This window comes from Vidua chalybeata, chromosome 26, assembly GCF_026979565.1.
Source record: "Vidua chalybeata isolate OUT-0048 chromosome 26, bVidCha1 merged haplotype, whole genome shotgun sequence".
NCBI classification, from domain to species: Eukaryota; Metazoa; Chordata; class Aves; order Passeriformes; family Viduidae; genus Vidua; species Vidua chalybeata.
Window position 1 is genome coordinate 958,257 of NC_071555.1, and position 22,837 is coordinate 981,093.

The 22,837-nt window shown below is 52.6% G+C and overlaps 2 protein-coding genes across 8 annotated transcripts in view; both read left to right on the top strand.

Annotated features, from left to right (window-relative positions):
- The first annotated feature begins 170 nt into the window (after positions 1 to 170).
- Positions 171 to 15,186, top strand: MED1 (mediator complex subunit 1). 2 transcript variants are annotated; one of them, XM_053964971.1, is made up of 17 exons: positions 171 to 316; positions 1,654 to 1,760; positions 2,460 to 2,538; positions 3,135 to 3,189; positions 4,230 to 4,362; positions 5,092 to 5,120; positions 5,473 to 5,544; positions 5,729 to 5,803; positions 6,179 to 6,252; positions 6,483 to 6,572; positions 7,553 to 7,664; positions 7,889 to 8,013; positions 8,208 to 8,326; positions 9,071 to 9,272; positions 9,458 to 9,553; positions 9,655 to 9,760; positions 10,804 to 15,186. In XM_053964971.1, exons 1-17 carry the CDS (start codon positions 289 to 291, stop codon positions 14,048 to 14,050), a joined length of 4,749 nt encoding a protein of 1,582 aa, XP_053820946.1. In that variant the 5' UTR covers positions 171 to 288; the 3' UTR covers positions 14,051 to 15,186. The 2 variants fall into 2 exon arrangements, with proteins under 2 accessions (XP_053820946.1, XP_053820947.1); XM_053964972.1 differs by lacking the exons at positions 171 to 316; positions 1,654 to 1,760; positions 2,460 to 2,538; positions 3,135 to 3,189; positions 4,230 to 4,362 and adding an exon at positions 4,392 to 4,953.
- A 1,757-nt stretch (positions 15,187 to 16,943) lies between these two features.
- Positions 16,944 to 22,837, top strand: part of FBXL20 (F-box and leucine rich repeat protein 20) — a 38,429-nt gene continuing 32,535 nt past the window's right edge. For 3 of the 6 annotated variants that reach the window (XR_008434913.1, XM_053964977.1, XM_053964979.1), the window contains exon 1: positions 17,441 to 17,543. Coding sequence is in view for 3 of the 6 variants with exons in the window: in XM_053964977.1 (XP_053820952.1) it covers positions 17,502 to 17,543 (42 nt within the window). In the remaining 3 variants the exon portion in view is untranslated. Of the gene's footprint in view, positions 16,980 to 17,347; positions 17,366 to 17,440; positions 17,544 to 20,941; positions 21,028 to 22,837 lie in introns of those variants that run through there. The other 3 variants (XM_053964978.1, XM_053964981.1, XM_053964980.1) reach the window with 3 other exon arrangements.

Genomic DNA, 22,837 nt, shown 5'->3' on the forward strand with positions numbered 1-22,837 from the left:
CCGCCCCGGCGCACCGCCGGCTAACGGGCGGCTAATGCTCCGTTAGGGCTGCACGGCGGCCGCCGCCGCGCTTCCAGCGAGCTGAGGGGGCGGGGCGTGCTGGCTGCCGAGCCGCGCCCGCCCCTGCGGGCCCGGCGGAGTCTCGCGAGAGCGCGGGAGCGCGGCCGCGGGCGCAGCGATGGCGGCGGCCGCCGCCGTGTGAGGGCGAGGGCGGCCCGGCCGCCGCCCCCGCTCCCCGCCCCTCTCCGGTCCCTCTCCCTCTCTCGATCCCGGCCCCGGACCTGCAATATGAAGGCAGCGCCGGGCAGCGCCGAGGGTGAGTGCGGCGCGAGGGACGCGGGGGTTCCCGCCGGCCCCGTGAGGGAACGAGGGCGGCCCTGCGGATCCGAGGCTCCGGGTCCGGGCAGCCCCGGGCTGGGAAGGTGAAACGGGCGAGGGTCACAAAGGTGGTTTGAGGTCTGGGGCGTCTCTGCGATGAGGAGGGAGCGCGGAGAGCCGGGCCTGGTTACTCTGGAGAAGAGGAGGGTGGGAAGGGATCCCGTCCGTCCGTACAGATATCCCCAGGGGCTGTCAGAGCGGCTGCCAGGCTCTGTTCAGCGCTGCTCGGCGACAGGACGACGAGCAATGGCCAGAAACTGAAACACAACAAGTTCCACCTCGGCACGAGGAAGAGCTTCTTTCCAGGAGGGAGTCAGAGCACTGGAACAGCTGCCCAGGGAGGGTGTGGGGTCTCTGGAGAAGTTCCACACCCACCTGGGCACTTTCCAGATGACCCTGCCTGGTCAGGGGATGGGGCTGGGTGATCTGCAGAGATCGCTCATCCACTGCTTCATCCCCTCCCAGCACATGGAGCAGCACTGAGGGGCCACCAGCCCTCAGCTTTGAGCTAATTGTGGAGTCATGGAATGTCCTGAGCTGGAAGGGACCCACAGGACCGTCAAAGTCCAGCTCCCATCCCTGCACAGGCACCCCAAAAATCCCACCCTGTCCCTGAGAGCGTTGTCCAAACGTTCCTGGAGCTCTGGCAGCCTTGGGGCTGTGCCCATGCCCTGGGCAGCTGTTCCAGTGCCTGAGCACCCTCTGGGGGAAGAACCTTTCCCAAAATCCAGCCTGAACCTCCCAGACACAGCTCCAGCCACTTCCCCACGTCCTACTGTGAGGCAGGGACGTGTCCGAGCACAGAATTTGTGACAACTGGCAATTGGAATGACTTGGCTGAGGTTTTTGATGATGGAAGGTGTTGAGGACCTTCCAAGAAGTTGGGAGAGAGACCAGAGGGGGAATCCAGGACACAAAACCCACCTCACTGCTTTAACCTCACACCCTCAGTTTCCTGCCCCAGCTCTAAGGCCCTGGGGATCCTGTCCTGACAGAACTGAACCTGCTGAGGCCACATCGCTCAGGGATGGTGCAGAACAGGAGCTGGGCATTTTCCAGACAGGAATTCCATAGGATTTTCACGGTCCTTTAGTTTTAACAGCCTGGGATATTCCATAACACTTACCTCACCTCAGGGTCTGGGGTTAAGCCAGCAGTAAGCAAATTCTTTGAAGTCATCTTCAGCTTAAAGGTGGAAAGTTTTGTATTGCTCAACTGATTTGTAAAACTTCCCATTTTGGCTCGTTGTGTTTCCTGAACGTTCCTGTGTGACAGAGGCAGAGAAGCTGAACAAGATGAGCTCCCTCCTGGAGAGGCTCCACGCCAAGTACAGCCAGAACCGGCCCTGGACAGAAACCATGAAGCTGGTCCGTCAGGTCATGGTGAGCATTGCTGGGCTCTGAGCAGCAGCTGCCTGCAGCTCCTCTGGTGATGGCTTTGTGGGGCATTCTTAGACCTCTTCCAGGTGTTTTTGTTGTGTCCAGGGCTTCACTCTCTCCTGAGGGGTGCAGGGGACCTGCCTGATGTGCCTTTCCCTCCCCTAATTACAGATTAGTGCTCAGTGCCAGGGAAAGGGTCAAACTTGTATTTTCTGCTACTTACCCTTCCAGGATATTGTTTTGTGGAGCAGTTTGTTCAGTGACACTCAACACTCAGCCCTGGCTTAGTCAAAAATGGGTTTAAATTATTGGTGTGGGTGGGGGAAGGAGGAGCAGGAGGCAGGGGAGAGCTACAGCAAAGCCTTCTGCCCACACTTAGGTGTTAAAAGTTTGCCCAGCTCTTTATTTTTCTGTCTCCTCATCTAAAACTCTTGGCTTAGACCTATAAAAAGTTGCTACATTCTGTTCTTCCAGCTGGGCAAGTTGCTAAAACGAAAATAACTCAATTCCAGGCCTGCCTTTGTAATGTGCTTGCAAACAGATACTGTTCACCTAGAGGAATCAAGATGTTGTAATTTGGGGATGAAATCTAATCTGCTTTTAATTATCTAAATAAACCTCGCTTGGCTGCTCAAAAGTTGCCATAATTCCCTCCTACTGAGGGACAAGGGAAAGTGATATTTTTTCTTCTGTCTGCCCAAGGAAAAGCGTGTGGTGCTGAACTCAGGGGGACACCAGCACCTGGTGAGCTGCTTGGAGACACTGCAGAAGGCCCTGAAAGGTTGGTGTGTTCTCTGTGTGCTGTCCACAGGGTGGAAAATCCTATGGAAATGCTCCATAAAAACCACACAGGCTGTTGCTGCTGCGTTTCACAGTGTTCCTGGTGCTCAGGGGTTCATCAGCACACTGAGCTCAGTGCCAGGCAGGACAGTCAGGAGTGGCTGTGCTGCTTTTATTGGGAAAATCCTCTTTTTATCCAGAGCAGCTCTGGCTGCCCCTGGATCCCTGGAAGTGTCCAAGGCCAGGTTGAACAGAGCTTGGAGCAGTCTGGGATAGGAGAAGGTGTCCTGCTCATAGCAGGGGTGGCACTGGATGGGCTTTAAGGTCCCTCCCAACCCAAACCATTCCATGATTCTGTGAGTGCCCATACCTTGATTTTACTTGCAGAAGAAATTCCATTCTCCCTTTACAGTTTGGGAATATTTGGGTTTTTCTGTGCACACCCTCGTGTCTGTATTTGGGGACAGGTCCTGTGTAGTTGCACATGGGACAGTGGGAGGGAGTAACCAGCTGAGATTTGGTTTACTGCTGGTGCCTCATTCCTTAGGGAATGTCAGCTCATTCCCCTGAAGTTTGGTTTTTGTTCCCTCCATCCAGTGTCATCTCTGCCTGCCATGACCGATCGCTTGGAGTCCATCGCCAGGCAGAGCGGGTGCGTCTCCTCCTCTGACTCATGGCAAAGCCTTCTGCTGGTGCCTGCCCACTCCACAACCTTGTGGTGCTTGGACTGGGGGGCTTTGTGTGCTTGGACTGGGGGGCTTTGTGTGCTTGGACTGGGGGGCTTTGTGTGCTTGGATTGGGGGTTTTATGTGCTTGGATTTGGGGGGCTTTGTGTGCTTGGATTGGGGGGCTTTGTGTGCTTGGATTGTGGGGTCTGTGTGTTTGGAATTAGGGGTTTTGTGTGCTTGGATTGGGGGGCTTTGTGTGCTTGGATTGGGGGGTTTTGTGTGCTTGGACTGGGGGCTTTGTGTGCTTGGACTGGGGGGCTTTGTGTGCTTGGGTTTTGGGGGTTTGTGTGCTTGGACTGGGGGGCTTTGTGTGCTTGGATTGTGGGGCTTTGTGTGCTTGGGTTTTGGGGTTTTGTGTGCTTGGACTGGGGGGCTTTTTGTGCTTGGATTTTGGGGGTTTGTGTGCTTGGATTGGGGGGCTTTGTGTGCTTGGACTGGGGGGCTTTGTTTGCTTGGATTTGGGGGCTTTGTGTGCTTGGATTTTGGGGCTTTGTGTGCTTGGATTGGGGGTTTTATGTGCTTGGATTGGGGGGCTTTGTGTGCTTGGACTGGGGGGCTTTGTGTGCTTGGACTGGGGGGCTTTGTGTGCTTGGATTTTGGGGTCTGTGTGTTTGGAATTGGGGGTTTTGTGTGCTTGGACTGGGGGGCTTTGTTTGCTTGGATTTGGGGGTTTTGTGTGCTTGGATTTGGGGGGCTTTGTGTGCTTGGATTGGGGGCTTTGTGTGCTTGGATTTTGGGGTTTTGTGTGCTTGGATTGTGGGATTTTGTGTACTTGGATTGGGGAGTTTGGTGTGCTTGGATTGGGGGGGTGTGGGTGGGTTTTGTGGGGGTTTTCTGTGGGTTTTGTGTGCTTAGATTGGGGGGTTTTGTGGGAGTTTTCTGTGGGTTTTGTGTGCTTGGATTGTGGGGTTTTGTGGGGGTTTTCTGTGCATCTCACAGATTTTTGTTCTGTTTCCTCTGGCAGCCTCGGGTCCCACCTGAGTGCGAACGGCACCGAGTGCTACATCACCTCAGACATGTTTTATGTGGAAGTGCAGCTGGACCCTACAGGGCTGCTCTGTGATGTCAAGGTGGCTCACCATGGAGAAAACCCCGTGGTGTGTATTCCTGGGAAAGAGGAACCCTTGTGCTTTTGGGATTCCTGTTTATCTCCCTTTATTTTGAGCAGAGGAAATGGGTTTTATTTAACATTCCCTTAGACCCAGAGTTACACCCTTGCTGCTCCTTCTACTGGGAATTTAAATCCTCCATGGAGTAGTTTGCTCCTGTGGGATTTTCTAATCAATGCACCCTATGGATGCACAACTTGCAAAATCATTTGGGGAAGTTACCTCAATTTTTCTGAGAATTTTATGGAAGTTATCCCTGGGTTTCCAAGGAAAGGAAAGGGAAATTATTCTTACAAAGCTCAGATCTGGGAATGGAAAGTTAAAAATTGTGGAATGCTGGGAGAAAATGGTTTTACTGCCCTTCTGCACGTGGAGGAGAGTTTGAGCTTGGTGTTTGATTGGCCTCCCCTCAAAACAGCCCATCTTTAATATCCCTATGTAAGCTCATAGATTTTCAACCTAAATCTTCACAGTTTGAGAAGTTTATTTCAAATTAATAATTCAAGAGGAAATGTTATCACCTGGACTTGTCCCAGCAGGGCTTGAGGAGCAGAAGTAGAACCACAGCAAGGCATAGTTGTGAGCATTGTGTGGCTTCCCAGGAAAAGCTGATGCTTGAGAATTTCCCTGCCCTGGTATTTCCCAGCTGCAGAGCTGCACCAAGCCTGGAGTGGCTGCATTCCACACTGACATCCTTGTGTTTTCTTTCCTTTTCAGAGCTGTCCAGAGCTGGTGCAACATCTGAGGTGAGTGAGAGGGGTGGGTTGTTGTGTTTTCTCACAGGTTTCTCTTTGCTGTAATGATCTGATGCTATTTGATGTGTGGAAACACAAAATTCTTCACAACTGCTCCTTCCCCACCAAGTGTCTTCACTTCTCCAGGGGATTTTCTGGCTTTGGCTCAGATCTTGTGATTCTGGCTGCTGTGCAAGGTATCTTCAAAGCCCACAGCACATTAAAGCTGGATCATTTAAAGAACACATTTTCATGTAGAAAAAGTATTTTTTTAAGTGGCTCAGAATCTTTATTAATGTCACTTTTTAGAATGAGACCTGTTACCAATTTGAATATTTGGTAACTTCTCCCTTTTTCCTTTCAGAGAGAAAAATTTTGATGAGTTTTCAAAGCATCTGAGGGGACTTGTGAACCTGTATAAGCTGCCAGGGGACAAGTAAGTCCAGGATATATTTATATCCACATATATAAAATGAAATAACAAGTCTAGAATGTATTAATTTATACCCACACATATAAAATGAAAAAAAAAAAACCTCTAAGCTTGTAGGTTTGCACTGCACAGTTCCTTTCAAGTTTTCTTATATTGTTTTACTGTTTTTTTTTTTTTTTTCCCTAAGCAAACTTAAAACTAAAATGTACTTGGCTCTGCAGTCCTTGGAGTTGGATCTCCAAAAGATGGCTGGGATGTATTGGTAAGTTTTGTGGTGTCTGTGTGGTTTTTTAAATATCTATAAATGCTTAGAGCTCTGGGAAATTCCTTTTTAACTACAGGATTCAGTTGGAAGAGACTCTAAAAGACAAAATAAAAAGTTTGTATCCAGGTGGATTCAGTGGTGATGTGGTTTAAATTGAGAAAGCTTTGGCCTTGTTTCACTGCTGTAGATTCAGTGATAAACCAGCCATCCTGTAGAGGGTAAAGCAGCTTTTGTTTTGCCTGTACAGCGTGAAGTTTTGGATCAATCCCTCCCCAGAAATGTGAATTTTGGGTTGAAATCAGTCTCAGCACATAAATTTTGGCTTCAGGTGTGACTGTGGCTTGTTTCAGACTGTGATTGCCTCTCTTGCAGGCAAGCCACCAACGCAAACCCCCTGGACAAAATCCTCCATGGCAGTGTTGGCTATCTCACCCCCAGGAGTGGAGGTACTTGTGATTCACTCTTTAAAAAAGGAACTAATTGTAATTAATTTAAATTAATTTTTTAAAAAATTATTTGTTCCTGGCCTCAACTATGGGTCATAGTTTCACATTAAGTGATGGAAAATAATAAAGTAAAAGAGGGACAAAGTCTTTGGGTGTTTGTGTGGCTTTGTGGGGTGGGGATGATCAGGATGACTTCTCAGGATGCCTCATCAGGAGTTTCTCTGCCCCAGGTCTCCTGATGAACCTCAAATATTACGTCTCCCCCTATGATTTATTTGAGGATGGCACTGGAGCCCCCATGGTTTTGCACGAGAACAACGGTAGGTCAGCTGTGGAACTGCTGGGGGCTGCTGGTGCTTGGAGGAGGGAAGGAAGCAGAATTCCAGCCCAGCCTCTGCTGTCACCTCACCCTGTCCAGCAGGACAATCACAGGCTGTCCTGTGGGTTTAATGAGCCCAGCTGTAAGCACTGGCCCCAGGTGACCACTGCCCTTTGGACCTTGTGGCTGTGCTGGAGTTGGGGCTGGGCTCCTGTGGGGTATTGGGGTTTGCAGGCAGAGCCTTTTTCCTTGCAGTGAATCTCATTTTAACATGGGATTTGTTTTGTTACCTGAATAAAAACATAGAACCCCAGAATGGTTTGGGTTTGGAGGGACCTTAAAGCTCATCCACTTCCAATCCCCTGCCATGGGCAGGGACACGTTCCACTGTCCCAGGTTCCTCAGAGCCCCATCCAGCCTTGTGCCTCTCCCATCATACTGGAAGATTGTTTTTATGCATGGACATCTGGCTCTTGTTACAACGCCAAAACCAAGCTCCAGTTGTCAGGAAAAAAAGAGAGGGAAATTATCCAAAATCATAATTTGTTTTGCTTTGCAAAGAGCAAACTACAAACTCGCAAATGCGTTTGGAAAATATTTTGAGAATGATGCAATTGGTCCACCTGGCAAGAGGGAAATGGAGCTTTGGGTAGAACAGTCAGTTTGGCTGCTGTCCATTTGGTCCTGAAGGTGAACAGTGAACTCTGTGCCTTGTGGGGAAAGCCAGAGTAATATTTTATGGAATCACAGAATATTTTGTGTTGGAAGAAACCCTAAGGCTCATCCAGTTCCATGGGCAGGGACACCTTCCAGTATCCCAGGTTGCTCCAAGCCCCATCCAGCACAGCCTTGAACACTTCCAGGGATGGAGAGTATATTAAATTCATATTTAATTAATATTTAATCCACAAAACTTGCCACTGGTGGGGTTTTTTCCCATCAGCTCATGTCCTTGTTGGGTTCTCCTGCTTCCCCCTGCAGTTCCTCGCTCGCTGGGTATGAACGTGTCGGTGACAGTCGAGGGAACCATGGCAATGCACAAACTTCCAATTGCTCCCCTGATCATGGGCTCCCATCCTGTGGACAGCAAAGGGTAAGGGCAGGACACGAGGCCAGCACTCAGCTGGGGGATTGTCACAGCTTTAGAAGAACTCCACACGTGCTGCCTTTGGCCTGTTTCAGGGCTGGCAGGTGCTTCTGAGGAGTGCCTTCATTTTTAAGGTGTAACAAGGTGTATTTGAGCAAACAGAAATGTTATGTCAGGTGACAGCAGAAGCCCTGCAGCTCACAGGACTTTTTCTCCCCTCATCCTTCCAGAACTCCGTCTTTCTCCTCGATCACCAGTGCCAACAGCGTGGACTTGCCCGCTTGTTTCTTCCTGAAATTCCCACGTCCCATTCCAGTGTCTCGAGCTTTCATCCAGAAGCTGCAGAGCTGCACAGGTGGGTTGCAGACCTGTCAGACACATCTCTGGGGTTTTATTAACATTCCCTCGTTTCTATCAGTAAATGCTGCTGATTTTTGACATGGGGAGTTGTTTGGGGTTTTGCGCTGTTCTCAGTAAAACCTGGACAGGTTTTCCACCATCTCTCCCTGGCTTCAGGTGCCATCATTCCACGCTGTCTTGTCCCCTCAGGTATCCCACTGTTCGACACACCAGCCACGTTTGTGCCCCTGTATGAGCTGATCACACAGTTTGAGCTGTCCAAGGAGGCTGATCCCCTGCCCCTGAACCACAACATGCGCTTCTACGCCGTAAGTGTGCGCCCCCAGCCAGCCTGGGACACCTCCACAGCAGCATTTCAGGGGCTTCAGCTGTTTCAGGTGTCTTCCAAGTGGGGTAAACAAAATGGGTTCTGTATTTATTCACAGACAAAACTTGCTCTTCAAGCATTAGGATTCGTGTACAGGGTCCTGGCACAGGTGCCCAGAGAAGCTGTGGCTGCCCCATCCCTGGCAGTGTCCAGTGCCAGGTTGGACAGGGTTTGGGGCAATCTGGGATAGTGGGAAGTGTCCCAGTCTGTGGCACTGGATGGGATTTAAGGTCCCCCCAACCCAAACCATTCCATGATTCTGTGATCACCATGGTACTCAAGAAAATTAGGTATTGAAAGATGCTTTGCTGTTGGAATGCAGCTGCAGGGAGGAGAGCAGAGGGGCTGAGCCTTCCCAGGATCTATCCCTTCCTTTTGTCCAGTGATGTGTGGCTGAGTGAATTGCAGCATTTTGGGAGAAATCCTTACATTTGTGCATGAGTGTTAACTCCAGAGGATTCTCTCCCCAGAAGGGATGCCATCCAGTGTGAAACTGTTTTAGTGGGAGCAGTGGGCAGTTGGGCAGTATTACTTCTGAGGAACCAAAATGTTTTCCTTATTCAGAGTGGAAGGAAAACATCCTCATTGCTTGTCCCTGTCAGCCAGAAAGGTGACGTGGTCTCAGTGGCCTCTGAGCACTGCTGGATGTCCATTATCCCCTTCTAAAGCAGGGATTGTTTGTCAGGCTCTTCCAGGACAGCAGCACTGTTACTTCCTGAACAAAGATGCTCCTCTCCCGGATGGACGAAGCCTCCAGGGAACTCTGATCAGCAAAATTGCTTTCCAGCACCCCGGCCGGGTGCCCCTCATCCTCAACTTGATCCGGCACCAGGTGGCCTACAACACCCTCATCGGCAGCTGTGTCAAGAGGACAGTCCTGAAGGAAGGTGGGTGCCACCTCCAGGGGAATGTGAGGTGGGAATGATGAACTCCCTCTTATGAGCGAGTTCTCCTCATAAGAAATGAGGCCTCTGCAGCTTCCTTTGGGTTTTTTTTTCCCATCTGTGTGGAGGTTTTGAAGCTTTGGTTCATCTCCACTGTTCCCTCAGGTAACAGTTCCTGTGTCTTTCAGATTCTCCTGGGATCCTGCAGTTTGAAGTTTGTCCTCTCTCTGACTCCTGTTTCAGTGTATCCTTCCAGCACCCTGTGAACGACTCCCTGGTGTGTGGTAAGTGGCCTCGGGGGCAGCAGGAGCAGCATTTCTGGGAAGGCTGGCAGGGTTTCCTTGCCCTGTGTGCAGGATTTTGATCTCTCCCTGCTCTCTTGCAGTGGTGATGGACGTGCAGGACTCCAGCCATGTGAACTGTAAGCTCTACAAAGGGCTGTCTGATGCCCTCATCTGTACAGATGATTTCATTGCCAAGGTTGTTCAAAGGTAAGCTGGGATTTTGTCCCACCTTGTGCTTCCAATCACACAGATGATCTCTGCTCCATCTCGTGTTTATCCAGCAGTTCTGGAGCTGTTCCATGGTTGTTTGGAGGAGAGAAGAACTCAGAGCCATGCTGAAAATTCAGTGCCAGATGTTGAGCTGTAGCTACTTATTTTTGAGTTTGTTGTTTATACAGGGCTTTTATCAGCTCAGTCACGTTCACAGGGCACAACACTCCTGTCACCTTTTGAGTGGAAACAACGGGTTTTGCTTTCAGCACATTATTGACTTGTTATCCCTGAGGAGAATGTAGTGTTAACACTGATTTTTGAGCTCAAAAAGCTGCTCCTGCCCATGGCAGAGGGCTGGAACTGGATGGGCTTTAAGCTCTTCCAACCCAAGCCATAGTGGGATTTTTATAAGGTTGTAGGAAATCAGGTTTACCAAACTTAGATAAAGGTGTTTTCTGCCAGAATTGGAGTAACAACCCAGATTCCTTTGTGAAGACAGGACAAGGGAATGGCTTTAAACTGAAACAGTAGCTCTAGGTGGGGTATTGGGAAGGATTTGTTCCCTGTGAGGGTGGGCAAGCCCTGGCACAGGTGCCCAGAGTAGCTGTGGCTGCCCCTGGATCCCTGGCAGTGCCCAAGGCCAGGCTGGACAGGGCTTGGAGCACCTGGGACAGTGGGAGGTGTCCCTGCCATGGCAGAGAGTGGCACTGGATGGGCTTTAAGGCCCCTTCCAAACCAAAGCATTCCATGATTCTATGATTGCATCTTGTGCTTTTTAACTACCAGATAATGATCTGTCAGCTATTAAGAGATAATCGATCCATTCTCCCTCTGTGCAGGTGTCTCGTGGCTGGATAGGGGTGGTGGGAGAAGTGTGAATTCAAGCAGAGCAGCAGGACATAAAACCTGGACCTGCTGCTCTCCTGTGCAAACCCCTGAGTGCTCGTTTTATACCTGCTGGAGGTGTAAAACCTCCCCAGTGACCTTTGCTGAGGGAAAACCTGAGCCCCACGCTGACCCTGTGCTGTGTCTTGCAGGTGCATGTCCATCCCTGTCACCATGAGAGCCATCCGTAGGAAAGCAGAAACCATCCAAGCTGACACGCCAGCCCTGTCCCTCATTGCAGAGACTGTTGAAGACATGGTGAAGAAAAACCTGCCCCCAGCCAGCAGCCCAGGGTATGGCATGACCACAGGCAGCAACCCAATGAGTGGGACCACCACCCCGACCAACACTTTTCCTGGGGGGCCCATCACTACTCTGTTTAACATGAGCATAAGCATGAAAGAGAGGCATGACTCGGTGGGCCATGGGGAGGACTTCAGCAAAGTGTCTCAGAACCCTATTCTCACTAGTTTGTTGCAGATCACAGGGAATGTGGGGTCTACCATTGGCTCAAGTCCAACCCCCCCCCACCACACACCACCACCAGTATCCTCACCAGCCAGCAACACCAAGAACCACCCCATGCTCATGAACCTTCTTAAGGAGAATCCCCCTCAGGATTTCTCCACTCTGTATGGGAGCAGCCCTCTGGAAAGGCAGAACTCTTCCTCTGGCTCCCCCAGAATGGAAATGGGCCCTGGGGGGAATAAACAAAAGAAAAAAAAATCCCGCATGCCAGCCGACAAGCCCAAGCACCAGACTGAGGATGATTTCCAGAGGGAGCTCTTTTCCATGGATGTTGACTCCCAGAACCCCATTTTTGATGTCAACATGACTGCAGACACCCTGGACACCCCTCATATTACTCCAGCACCCAGCCAGTGCAGCACTCCTCCTACCACCTACCCCCAGGCGCTCCCCCACGCCCAGCCCAGTATCCAGAGGATGGTTCGCCTGTCCAGCTCGGACAGCATCGGGGCCGATGTCACCGACATCCTCTCGGATATAGCAGAGGAGGCTTCCAAGCTGCCCACCAGTACCGAGGACTGCCCACCCATTGGGACTCCAGTCAGAGACTCTTCTAGTTCAGGACATTCACAAAGTGCCCTCTTTGACCCCGATGTTTTTCAGACCAACAGTAGTGAGAACCCCTACACAGACCCCGCAGACCTGATCGCGGACGCCGCTGTGAGCCCCAACAGCGACTCCTCCAACCATTTTTTTCCAGACGGGGTAGATTTCAACCCTGACTTGCTGAACAGTCAGAGCCAGAGTGGTTTTGGGGAGGAATACTTTGATGAGAGCAGTCAGAGCGGAGACACTGATGATTTCAAGGGCTATGCACCCCAGGCTCTAACTAATTTGGGGGTGCAAGTCTTGGGGGCTGATGGGGGGGAAAATAAATTTAAGGGGAGCACTCCGTCCGATACGGTGGATTTTAGTATTATTGCAGCTGCCAGCAAAGCACTGGGGTCCTCTGACATCATGGAGCACCACAGTGGAGGTCAGAGCCCTTTGCTGAACACAGGGGATTTAGGAAAAGAGAAGTCTCAGAAACGGGTAAAGGAAGGCAATGGGTCTGGAAGTGCCATGGCAGGTGCTGGGATAGATGGGAAGCCAGGGAAGCGCAGCCGGACGCCATCCAGTGATGGCAAAAGCAAAGAGAAACTTCCAAAGCGGAAGAAGCAGGAGACGGATGGGAAATCTCCGTCCCACAGTTCATCCAACAGGCCCTTCACGCCACCAGCAAGCACAGGTGGGTCCAAATCTCCGGGGAGTTCGGGCAGATCCCAGACTCCTCCCGGGGTAGCTACTCCTCCTATTCCAAAAATAACCATTCAGATCCCAAAAGGAACAGTGACTGTTGGCAAACCATCTTCACACGGCCAGTACACGAGTAGTGGTTCTGTCACCTCCTCCAGCAGCAAAAGCCATCATAGCCATTCTTCCTCCTCCTCCTCTTCTTCCTCCTCTTCAACCTCAGGCAAAATTAAAAGCAAATCAGAAGGGTCTTCTGGCTCAAAGATGAGCAGCAGCCTCTACTCCAGCCAAGGCGGCTCCGGGTCGGGTCAGTCCAAGGGCTCGGCCCAGTCGGTGGGAAAGCCGGGATCCTCCCCCATCACCAAGCACGGCCTCAGCACCAGCTCTGGCAGCACCAAGATGAAACCTCAAGGAAAGCCATCGTCCCTCATGAACCCTTCCATGAGCAAACCAAACATCTCCCCGTCCCACTCGAGACCCTCAGGGGGTTCTGACAAACTCGCCTCTCCCATGAAACCTGTCCCGGGTACTCCCCCGTCGTCTAAAGCGAAGTCACCCATCAGTTCAGGTTCTGGTGGGTCCCACATGTCTGGGACTGGATCGAGCTCGAGCATGAAATCGTCTTCAGGAATGGGATCCTCCGGGTCTATGTCACAGAAACCGCCTCCCTCGTCCAATTCCTCCACGGCATCTTCATCTTCCTTTTCATCCAGTGGGTCTTCCATGTCTTCATCCCAGAACCAGCATGGAAGCTCCAAAGGCAAGTCCCCGAGCAGAAACAAGAAGCCATCGCTGACCGCGGTCATAGACAAGCTGAAGCACGGGGTGGTCACGAGCGGGCCTGGCGGAGACGACCCCATGGATGGACAGATGGGGCCGAGTTCCAATTCCTCAAGCCATACAATGTCCTCCAAACACAACATGTCTGGAGGGGAGTTCCAGGGAAAGCGGGAGAAGAGCGACAAGGAGAAATCGAAGGTCTCTGTTTCTGGAGGATCCGTTGACTCTTCCAAGAAGAACTCGGATTCCAAAAACGTTGGAAGCACTGGAGTGGCCAAAATTATCATCAGCAAACACGATGGTGGTTCCCCCAGCATTAAAGCCAAAGTAACTCTGCAGAAGCCCGGGGAAGGGGGCGGGGACGGCCTGAGGCCTCAGATGGCTTCTTCCAAAAGCTACGGATCGCCCCTGATCAGCGGTTCCACCCCCAAACACGAGCGCTGCTCCCCCAGCCACAGCAAATCCCCGGCCTACACCCCCCAGAACATCGACAGCGAGAGCGAGTCGGGCTCCTCCATCGCCGAGAAATCCTACCAGAACAGCCCCAGCTCCGACGATGGCATCCGGCCCCTGCCCGAGTACAGCGCCGAGAAGCACAAGAAGCACAAAAAGGAGAAGAAAAAAGTGAAAGACAAAGACCGGGACAGAGAGCGGGACCGGGATAAGGACAGGGACAAGAAGAAGTCCCACGGCATGAAGCCCGAGAGCTGGTCCAAGTCTCCGATCTCGGCGGATCAGTCTCTGTCCATGGCGAGCAACGCGATCCTCTCGGCCGAGCGGCCGTCCCGCGCCAGCCCCGAGTTCCTGATCGGGGAGGAAGATGATGATCTCATGGATGTTGCTCTAATTGGCAATTAATTCTCCCAGATGAGCTGTCTGCAGGTCCTGGAGGGAAGGAAGGAAGGATTCATCTCAAACCTGCCACACGGATCTTCACGGGGTGTGTTTGGAGAGGGGGAAAAAATAAGTATTTCCGAGGTATTTCCAAGATTTTCAGACCACCAAGGTCTGTGCAGGAGGATGTGAGTGCCAGCACCTAGGTCCCTTCCCTGCCTGTGGCCCTCATCCTGTGGGCACTTCCATTCTTCCTGAATTTATGAGTATTACCATCCCTGTCGGAGTTAACGGGGATGAAGCCGAGTGTGGGAAAGTGGGAGCAGCTCCCAGATGGGGCAAACAGACATAGGCTGGTCTGGGAGATCCCAGTCCCTCTGCCCTCTTCCTATTCAGGATAAGCTCCTTTTGGATGTAGGAAGTTTTAAAGTAATTATTTTAGGAAGTGTTTTAAAGCTGGGTTTTAATTCTTTGGAAGAAGGAAAACCACGAGGTTTTTAATTTATTTTATTCCCACGGCATTCCTTCATTCAGTGCCCAGCTTAGCACGGTGCCTCTGGCACGAGCTGGGCACTGTTTCCTCATGGAAATCAGGATTTTATCCCGGGTCACAGCTCTGAGGGATTGCTGCTGCCTTGGGTTTGCCTACCCATGTGTTTTAGCTATTTATTCACCTCCATGTGGGAGCACCCTCGTGCTCCTTGTTTTCCCTCAGCGGGAATTGGGTAGAGCCCGTGGGTTTGGGTGGCTCTGCAGCCTTGGTGACATTCCAGCAGGGTGAAATTCCAGCAAATCTCAATGGAAAGGGGACTCCTGCCTGCACCAACAAGCTTCCCTGGAATCTCCTCGTGCTGCTGAGCTGGGAATTGTGGTCACACACAGGGGTGCTGCCCTGGGAAGGACTGTCCAGCTAAGGGAGCTGTGTCCTGCTTGGAAAACAGTCCCAGAGTGGCTCAGCTGGGCTCAGGGTTGCAGCACAAGTGTTGATTTCCTTAAAAGATGGATTTTCCCCTTTTGGCTGGAATTAGGAGCATGACTCAGGCATCCTCTCCGGGCTGATCTTGTGGTCCCTGAAAGGAAAAGAGACTCAGGAGAGTGTTTTATTTTTAAAAGCAGTTTCATCTGATTCACTGAAGAGGAATGTGGGAAACCAGGAGTTCTGCAAACACGTCTCCTGTGGAATTATGTACTGAGCAGGATCCTGCTCCCCCTGGATTTTGCTGTCGGTGCTGGAGGCCAGGATTTCCCCGTGGGAATGAGGTTGTGCTTCACCTTTGGGGATGCAGCGTGAAAAGGTGTCAAGGATTTGAGTTTTTCTTTTAAACCACTGAAACTTCCCATGCTGGGCTGACCCCAGGGATACCCCAGGAAAGCTGTTTGGTTTCCAGCTTTTTTGGAAAGTCTTTTTAGTAGGTTGGCAACTATCCTGTTAATTGTAGGGATTTGTCACCCCTTCCTCCTGCCTCCAGTCTAATTCCAGGGCTCCCGCAGAGCGTGGGAGCCTGAATGTCTCCCAAACTTCCTCCAGCTCTGGAGAACTTTCCCTCCTGACATTTTCCAGTATTTATCCCTTGCTCCTGGTGTCTTGCACGCCACAACCCCCCCCCTCAGCAGAGCTTGAAATGATAATAAAATGGGAACTAAATCCAAGCAGGCACCGGAGCAAACGCTGATACCTGGCGCAGCGTTGGAATCGTGGGACTGTGGGTGCTGCAGAGAGGAAGTCAGGAATGCAATCCCAGAGGAATTCAGCTGGACACCCTGCTCCACTGGCTCCGTTGGGAATGGCTCAGCCTCTGGAGGGCTGCCTGCCCCCATCTGCTTTTATTTAATCCGTTTTTTGGACAAAATCCCTTTGTTCTGTTGCGAGTCGTGCGAGGGCACAACCAGCCTTCCAAAAGAAGCACTTTCAAGTGGAATCCAGGCTGGGAATCCCCCAGGATGGCTCCCTGGACTCGTCCTTAGCCAGAGCTGTGTTTTCCTGCTGTGCAGCACGCTAAAAGTTGGAAGGGAAAGCAGCAACATTGACACAAAAACCTGTTTTACAGGAACAAGCCGCACTCGTTTCCTCCCCCCTCACCCAGACCAAAGCTCAGTATCCAAAATTCCCCCTGTGGAGGGTGGGAACAGAGGGAACAACGTCTCCTCCGGCCCAAATTTAAAGCATTTCACCTCATTTTGGTGCCCTGTCCCCTTCCAATGACGTCAGTCCTGGGAGAGCTGAGGTGCGTGACCACGCAGAGGCTTTGGGGTGTCAGTGCTCGGGCTCTGAGAAATGGTTTATTTTTGGAATACTTTTGCTTATATTCTCAATAATTTTACATCTTTCAGTATTCAGAAAGATAAAGTGAAAAGTAAATATAAGCCAAACCTTTTAATCTCAGGTGGTGAAGTGAACACGGAGATTAAAAGAAACCGGTTCTTTCCTCGATTATCATGATGTACATAAATCCCTGGCTGGAAAATCGCTGGAATTGTAAATATCCCGGCTGCCGCGGCAGATTTTTTGGGCGGAAAGTGGAATTTCAACTTTTTTTTTTTGGAAATATCGCAGAGAACATGTTTATTTACACGCAAATAAACCCCTTTGGTACAAAGCGGCCTCGGCTCTGTGCTGGCGGGAGGGTCACGGGGGCACCCCCGCCATGCTTGATTTTCCCGCGAGAATGACATCATCGTGACGTCACCCCTGCGCCGGGCGCTGATTGGTTGAACTCCCTGCTCCCGGAAGAGAGCGGAGGGGCGGGGGACGCCCCCCCCCCCCCCTCCCGGGACCCCCGATCCCCGCAGCCCCCCGGACACCGGGGGGAGGATCCTGCGGCCCCCGCAGCCGCGGGGCGGGGGGGGGGGGGGTCCCGCACCCCCGGCACCGGGGGCAGCGCCCCTCGCTCCGCACCGGGGGAGGGGGCGGGAGGACCCCCACGGCGGCGCGATGGGGGCGGCGGCCTGCGGGGTAGGTGGGGAGGGGGGCGGGGGGGAGCTTGGGTCGTGTGTGTCCCCCTTCCCCCGGTTCCTCTCCCTCCCCATCCCTTCTCCCTCCCAGGGATAACCCGCATCCTTCAAGGCAGCCCCGGCCCTGCGGTCCCCCCGGGGCAGTCCCGCTCCCGGAGCCTCTCCCCTTCTTTTCTCCGCGGGGGCACTCCCGGTTCCCTCCTCGCTCCACCCAAACCCACCACTCATTCCCCACCCCGCTGCTCCCCCTTTCCCTTTCCCTCTCCCTCTCCCTCTCCCCTCCCTCCCCTCCCTCTCCCCGGTCCCGCGCCCCCCCTCCCCTCCCCTCCCCTCCCCGCGGCGGCGGCGGCGGCGGCGCCGTCCAATGAGCGCGCGCGTTGCTGGCAGGTGCGGAGTGTTTTTGTTTTGGGTGGAAGTTGAGGCCGGAGCGGACGCGGCGGCGGCGCCGGGCGGAGGCCGCGCTCCGGCAGCCCCGCACCCCCCGGGCCCCGCGCCCCCCGCCGCCCCCCGCGCCGGCCCCGCCATGCGCAGGGAGATGAACGGGGTCACTAAGAGCCGCTTTGAGGTGAGGCCCCGGCCGGTCCCGCGGAGGGGGAGGCCCGGCCCGGCCCGGCTGAGGAGGCGCAGGGGGTGGGCCCGGGCCGCAGTGTGTGCGACCCCCCCCATCCCCCGAGGGCCCCGAGATCCCGCCCCGGGCAGCGCGGCCCTGGGGCAAAGCCAGGGGGGCACCGGGGGGGGTCTGTTTGAATGGGGCTGGCATGGGGGTGCAGATCGGGGGGGCTCCCGGGCTGTGACCCCCCCCCCCCGGGTTTGGGGGGGTTTGGTGTGACTCTTGTCCCCTCCACCCCCCGTTTTCGGGAGGGGATGTTCTGTCGGTCGATGTGAACTCCCCCCGGGGTGGGGGGGGGTCTGTGAATGGGGCTGGGGGTCGGGGGTGACTGTGGGGACGCCGAGAGGCTCCGGGCTGTGACCCCCGGGTTTGGGGGGGGGGGGGCTGGTGTTAAACTTCTCCCCGCCCCGTTTTTGGGGGTGCCGTGGGGGGCTCCGTGTGAATGAGGCTGGGGAGGGTCTGTGGGTATGGTGGGGAGGGGGCTCAGGCCTGGACCCCCGGATTTGGGGGGCGTTGGTGTGAAACCTCTTTCCCCTCCATCCCTTTTGGGGAGGGGGTTCCCCCGTCTGCTCCAAACTCGGGGGGGAGCCCCTGCTCTGAGTGGGGCTGGCGAGGGTCGGGGGCTGCGTGTTTGGGGGGGTGCCGGTGTGAAACTTCTCCCCCGGCCCATTTTGGGGGTGCCCCCGTCTGTTACAAACTCCCGGGGGGGGGGTTTTGGGGGGGGGGGCCAGAGCTGCTGCCAACGTGTTGCTGCGGGTGCGAGCGCTGGCAGCCAAGTTGGTGATGGAGCAGGAGGTGTGGGGAATTGCGCCTGGAAAACACCACAGCCTTTGGGGAGCGGGGCTGGGGGGGGCTTGGGGAGGGGGGAAAAGGAGCCCCCAGAGCCCCTTCTTTATTTTGGGGCAGTAGCGGGGGGGGGGGGGAAATATTTTGCTTACGGGGAGGTGGGGGATGGAGAGGACGGAAGGAGAGGAGGGTAAACAATGAGATCTATTCAAAGGACGGGGCACAAAGCGGAGTGTGGAGCCAGGGCCATTCCAGCCGCATTGTTGTCCCAGCTGTCTTCCCGTGGGAGGAGGAGGAGGGGGTAGGGAGGAAGGGCAGCGGCGGGATTTACTTCCCATCGCTGCGAGAGGCTGTGGAGGATGGAAATCCCTGCTCGCTGCTTCTCCGGACTGCCCGGCCCGTGTGGGGGACAAAACAGAGCCTGGAGCGGTAAAGACGTGGCTGTTGGAGAGGGGTGGGATGGCGATGCGGGGAAAATTCTGGTTAATGCTAAACTGGAGAGGCTCTGGTTCCCAGCTCCGTGTGGGATTCCTCAGCCCCGGAGTTGAGAAAGGTGCAGGAAATGCTGCTGGTCCCATACTGCACGTGGGATTGTTTTCTTCCTCCATCAGATGCGTGTGAGGGCTGCAGCAGTGTGAGTTTGGGGTGGGCTCGGGTGTTTTGAGTGTTGTAATATTCCTGTTTCTGTAGCAGCCGGTGCTAAAAGCACTGGGCTCACCCTGGGAGCTCCAGAGAGGAGCCTGCACGTGAGCCCTGCCTTATCCAGGGCTTTTGTATTTACTGTTCTGGGCTCTTCTTGCCTGCACAGATTTTTTTTTTTTTTTTTTTTTTTTACCCCCTGAGAGCTTTTTTAATTATTATTATGCACTGCTGCAGAGTGGCTGGATACAGAGCAAAGAGCAGAAGCAGGCTGGCGACAGATTTTGGGGGGAAATGTCTCGTAGGGCTTCAGCATCCTTTGCTTCCTCAGCCTTTGTCTCTCAGTGCTGGAGTTCATTCCAGTTTTGGGAGGGTTTTCATCAGGGTTGCACCAGGACACGATGAACCCAATTCATTGGGGAAAAAAGAGTGGGGGAGAGCTTTGTTTGGCCTGTTTTGGGTGGGGTTTTTTTTCTTTGCTGGAATGTTATTTTCCTCTCATAGTAAAAAACAGACAAGTTGGAAAACGAGCAAAATGCTCGAGGAGCCTTTGAGGCCTAAAATTAATTTTTAAAACCTATATTTATACAGGAAGAGTTGGTGTGTTACAGAAGGGCTTGTTTTGAGCTGCAAGGAGTGCCTATAAACATCATCCTGTTTCTTGGCTGTTTTGGTTGCTGTGTTCTGTGACTGCCCCATCCCTGGAAGTGTCCAAGGCCAGGCTGGACAGGGTTTGGGAGCAGCCTGGGACAGTGGGAAATGTCCCTGCCCATGGCAGGAGGTGGCACTGGATGAGTTTGAAGGTCCCTTCCATCCCAAACCATTCCATGATTATAAATCCAAGGAATCCTTTCTTTCCCCAGCATGGATTATCTCTGACCCACTCACCTGGATAACCTGGGAAGTTTTAGAGGTGTTTTCCTTTAAATTTCTGATTTTCCAGTGAGGATGTGTAGGTCAGAAGAGCTTCCAAACTGTGTGCTCACACCTAGAAATAGATTTATTTTCCAGAGGGGCAGAATGGGTGGAAATTCCTCTCTGCTTCCTAGAAACCAGTTTGTGATGGTTGTGCTTTGCAAGTGAAAGGTCTGTGAGAGTTCACATTTCGTGGGACAGGAGGAAAACTGGGCAGAAATGTCTGGAGACTGGGAGCTGCTCTTCAGAGCTGTGGAATATTGTAAGGTCGTGAAGGCAGTGGGTGTTTAGTTCCCCTCTTCCTCCTCCTCTTCCTCCTCGCCTGTGGCTACTGCCAGGGCAGCTCCCCTGGCTGAGCAGGGGGAAGTAGGGCCTTTGAGTCTGGAGTCTTATTTTGGGGTAAAAATAGCCCAATCCGGGGCTGTGAGTAATACATTGTGTCTGTCTCAGACTTGAAATAACGCGTGAGTTGTGGAGGGGGAGGCTGGGTTGGGTTTGCACTTCGTTTATTGTCTTTTGTGGAGCCACGTAAACAGATTCCTGAGCCATTGTTGTTGGGTAATTCACAAATCCAGTCGTGGGGGGGGGTTCATAATAATAATTCCTTACTGTGGGAATAAAATACAGTGTGGAATATGGGCAAAGCTCCTTAAATTGGACTTGCATGTGGGTTTCTGATTCCAGGAAGAGTGGAATTCTCTTTTTCTTGGGAATGCCATGGAGCATATTCGGATTAGTCCCTTTACAGGAGGTGTGGCCACCGCAGAGAAAATCACCACTTAGTGCAGCAAAGCAAACAAAGAGGGAAAACATTACCCAGATTGACTCCTAATTCTCTGTGGTGTTGGTTTAATGTGGAACGTGCCCCAGCAGATCCCAATCCATGCTTATATTTGGGGTTTCTCTGCTTCCTGCCTGATGAAGAGCAGCCAAATAACAGCAGAGAGGAGAGGAGGCGTCTCCTGGTGCTTCTGAGTGACTCCTGATGCTCTGGGAGGACTCATTTGCCAAGGCCCAAGTTCTCTTGTCCATATTCCCGTGCCCTAGGATGTCATCTGGAGCTGTCCTGGATTTCCCTCAGCCACATTGTCAGGATTAGGTAATTCCAGTTCTTTTTTTTTCTTTTTTTTCTCCCCTGACTGAGCCATCAGTGCAGTCTCCTCTACATCCTCAAAAACACCAGCACACAAAAAGCTCCATCCTTTCCAGCTTCCTCTGGGAGTCTCCAAACCCTCCAGGGAGCAGGAGCTGCTCCTGGCTGTCAGGTGTGTGTGTCCATGGGGCACTTTGTCCTGTTGGAAATGAAATTTTGGCAACTCCAGGGGTGTCTCTGAGGAATGAGAGTCTGTGGTGAGCCTTGTGAGCTCCTCCAGCCTGAGAAATGCATCGATCCATGGCATTTCTGTGCTGGATTCAGGGCCCTCAGTGGGAGGCAACAGGAATCCTGACCCTTCTGAACCTCTCTAGTTCCCAGGTCTTGTGAGAGAGAGAGATGTGAAATGAGCTAAATGGGAAACTTCAAATGCTCCAAAATCGAGTTGCCTTCTAATAATTAATCCTGTCTGTGTTCAGAAATGGAATAATCTCACTGACCCTAATCCCATTTTGGGATCTGCTGCATTCCTGCCTCTGAAATGCTGTTTTTTCAGGGGTTCTGGCTTTAAGGCTGATCCTTTTGAGGTTGTCCCTGCTCCCTTCCCTGGGCTGCTCCTTGTGCTCCTGGCTGGGGCTTTGCTGTTCCAGGGAATGGAGGTTGTGCAAACAGAGGGACACAAACAGGGCAGGGAGCACTTTGCTCTGACTCTCCTTGCAAAGTCTGATGTAACACCATGGAATTTGATTTTATAGGGGAAGAGAAACTGTTGGTGACATAAGCCTGGAACACCTGAGGTGGCACAGCTGCAACAGTTGGTTTTTTTTTTTTTGGGTTGTTTTTTTTTTTTTTTTTGGTGGTATCTAGCAATGTGGCTCATAGATAATGAGAAAAACTGTAAAAAATAAAGATTTTGGGAGAGGGGTGTCCCAGCTGATGGATTTTCCATATTCCTGTTCATTCCTCCAGCCTCGTTTATTTTTAATTTCAGTGTCATGCCACATCACACTTTTTAAACCAGCGCTTCATTTGGGCAGGTGAATAATAATAAACTGTTAATTTCTTTTGGTTCAAAGTGGTTGTTGAAACGATGAGATAGGAAGAGATGTAAACCACAAGTTGTGCTTGACACCCCCACTGTGCTGCTGCTGTGGCTTGAGTAGAGGGAAGAGGGATTTGGGGAGATTTGGAAGCAAAAATTGGTTGTACAAAAGGGGTTTGGCCCAGGGGGACTGGGGAGGGTCCACCAGGAAAATGGCTTTTGGCCTCAGCCTGTGTGACCTGAGAGACAGCGCTGCTGTCCCAAATTTTTATTGGTTTTTTTTGCCCCAAATAGGATTCACTTCTTCCTTCTGCCTCTGTCAGGAGTTGTGTGAATGGGTTGGGTTTGCCAGGGATGTTTGCCCTGGCAAAGTGCTTTTACAGAATCCCAGCATATTTTGGGTTGGAAGGGCCTTAAAGCTCATCCAGTCCCACCCCCCACCAGGGGCACATGACTTTTTCCATGACAAGGAAAAAGGGGAGGGTTTTAAACTGAAAGAGGAGAGATTTGGATATTGGGAAGAAATTCCTCCCTGGGGGGGGTGGTGAGACCCTGGCACAGATTCCCAGATTGGCTGTGGCTGCCCTGGATCCCTGGCAGTGTCCCAGGCCAGGTTGGCCAGGGCTTGGAGCACCTGGGATAGGGGAAGGTGTCCCTGCCCTGGCAGGGCTGGCACTGGGTGGGCTTTGAGGTTCCCCCAATCCAAACCACTCCATGATTTCATGTCTGACTCCAGTGAGGGATTTCCTGGCTGGTTCTGGGGGTGAACAGCTC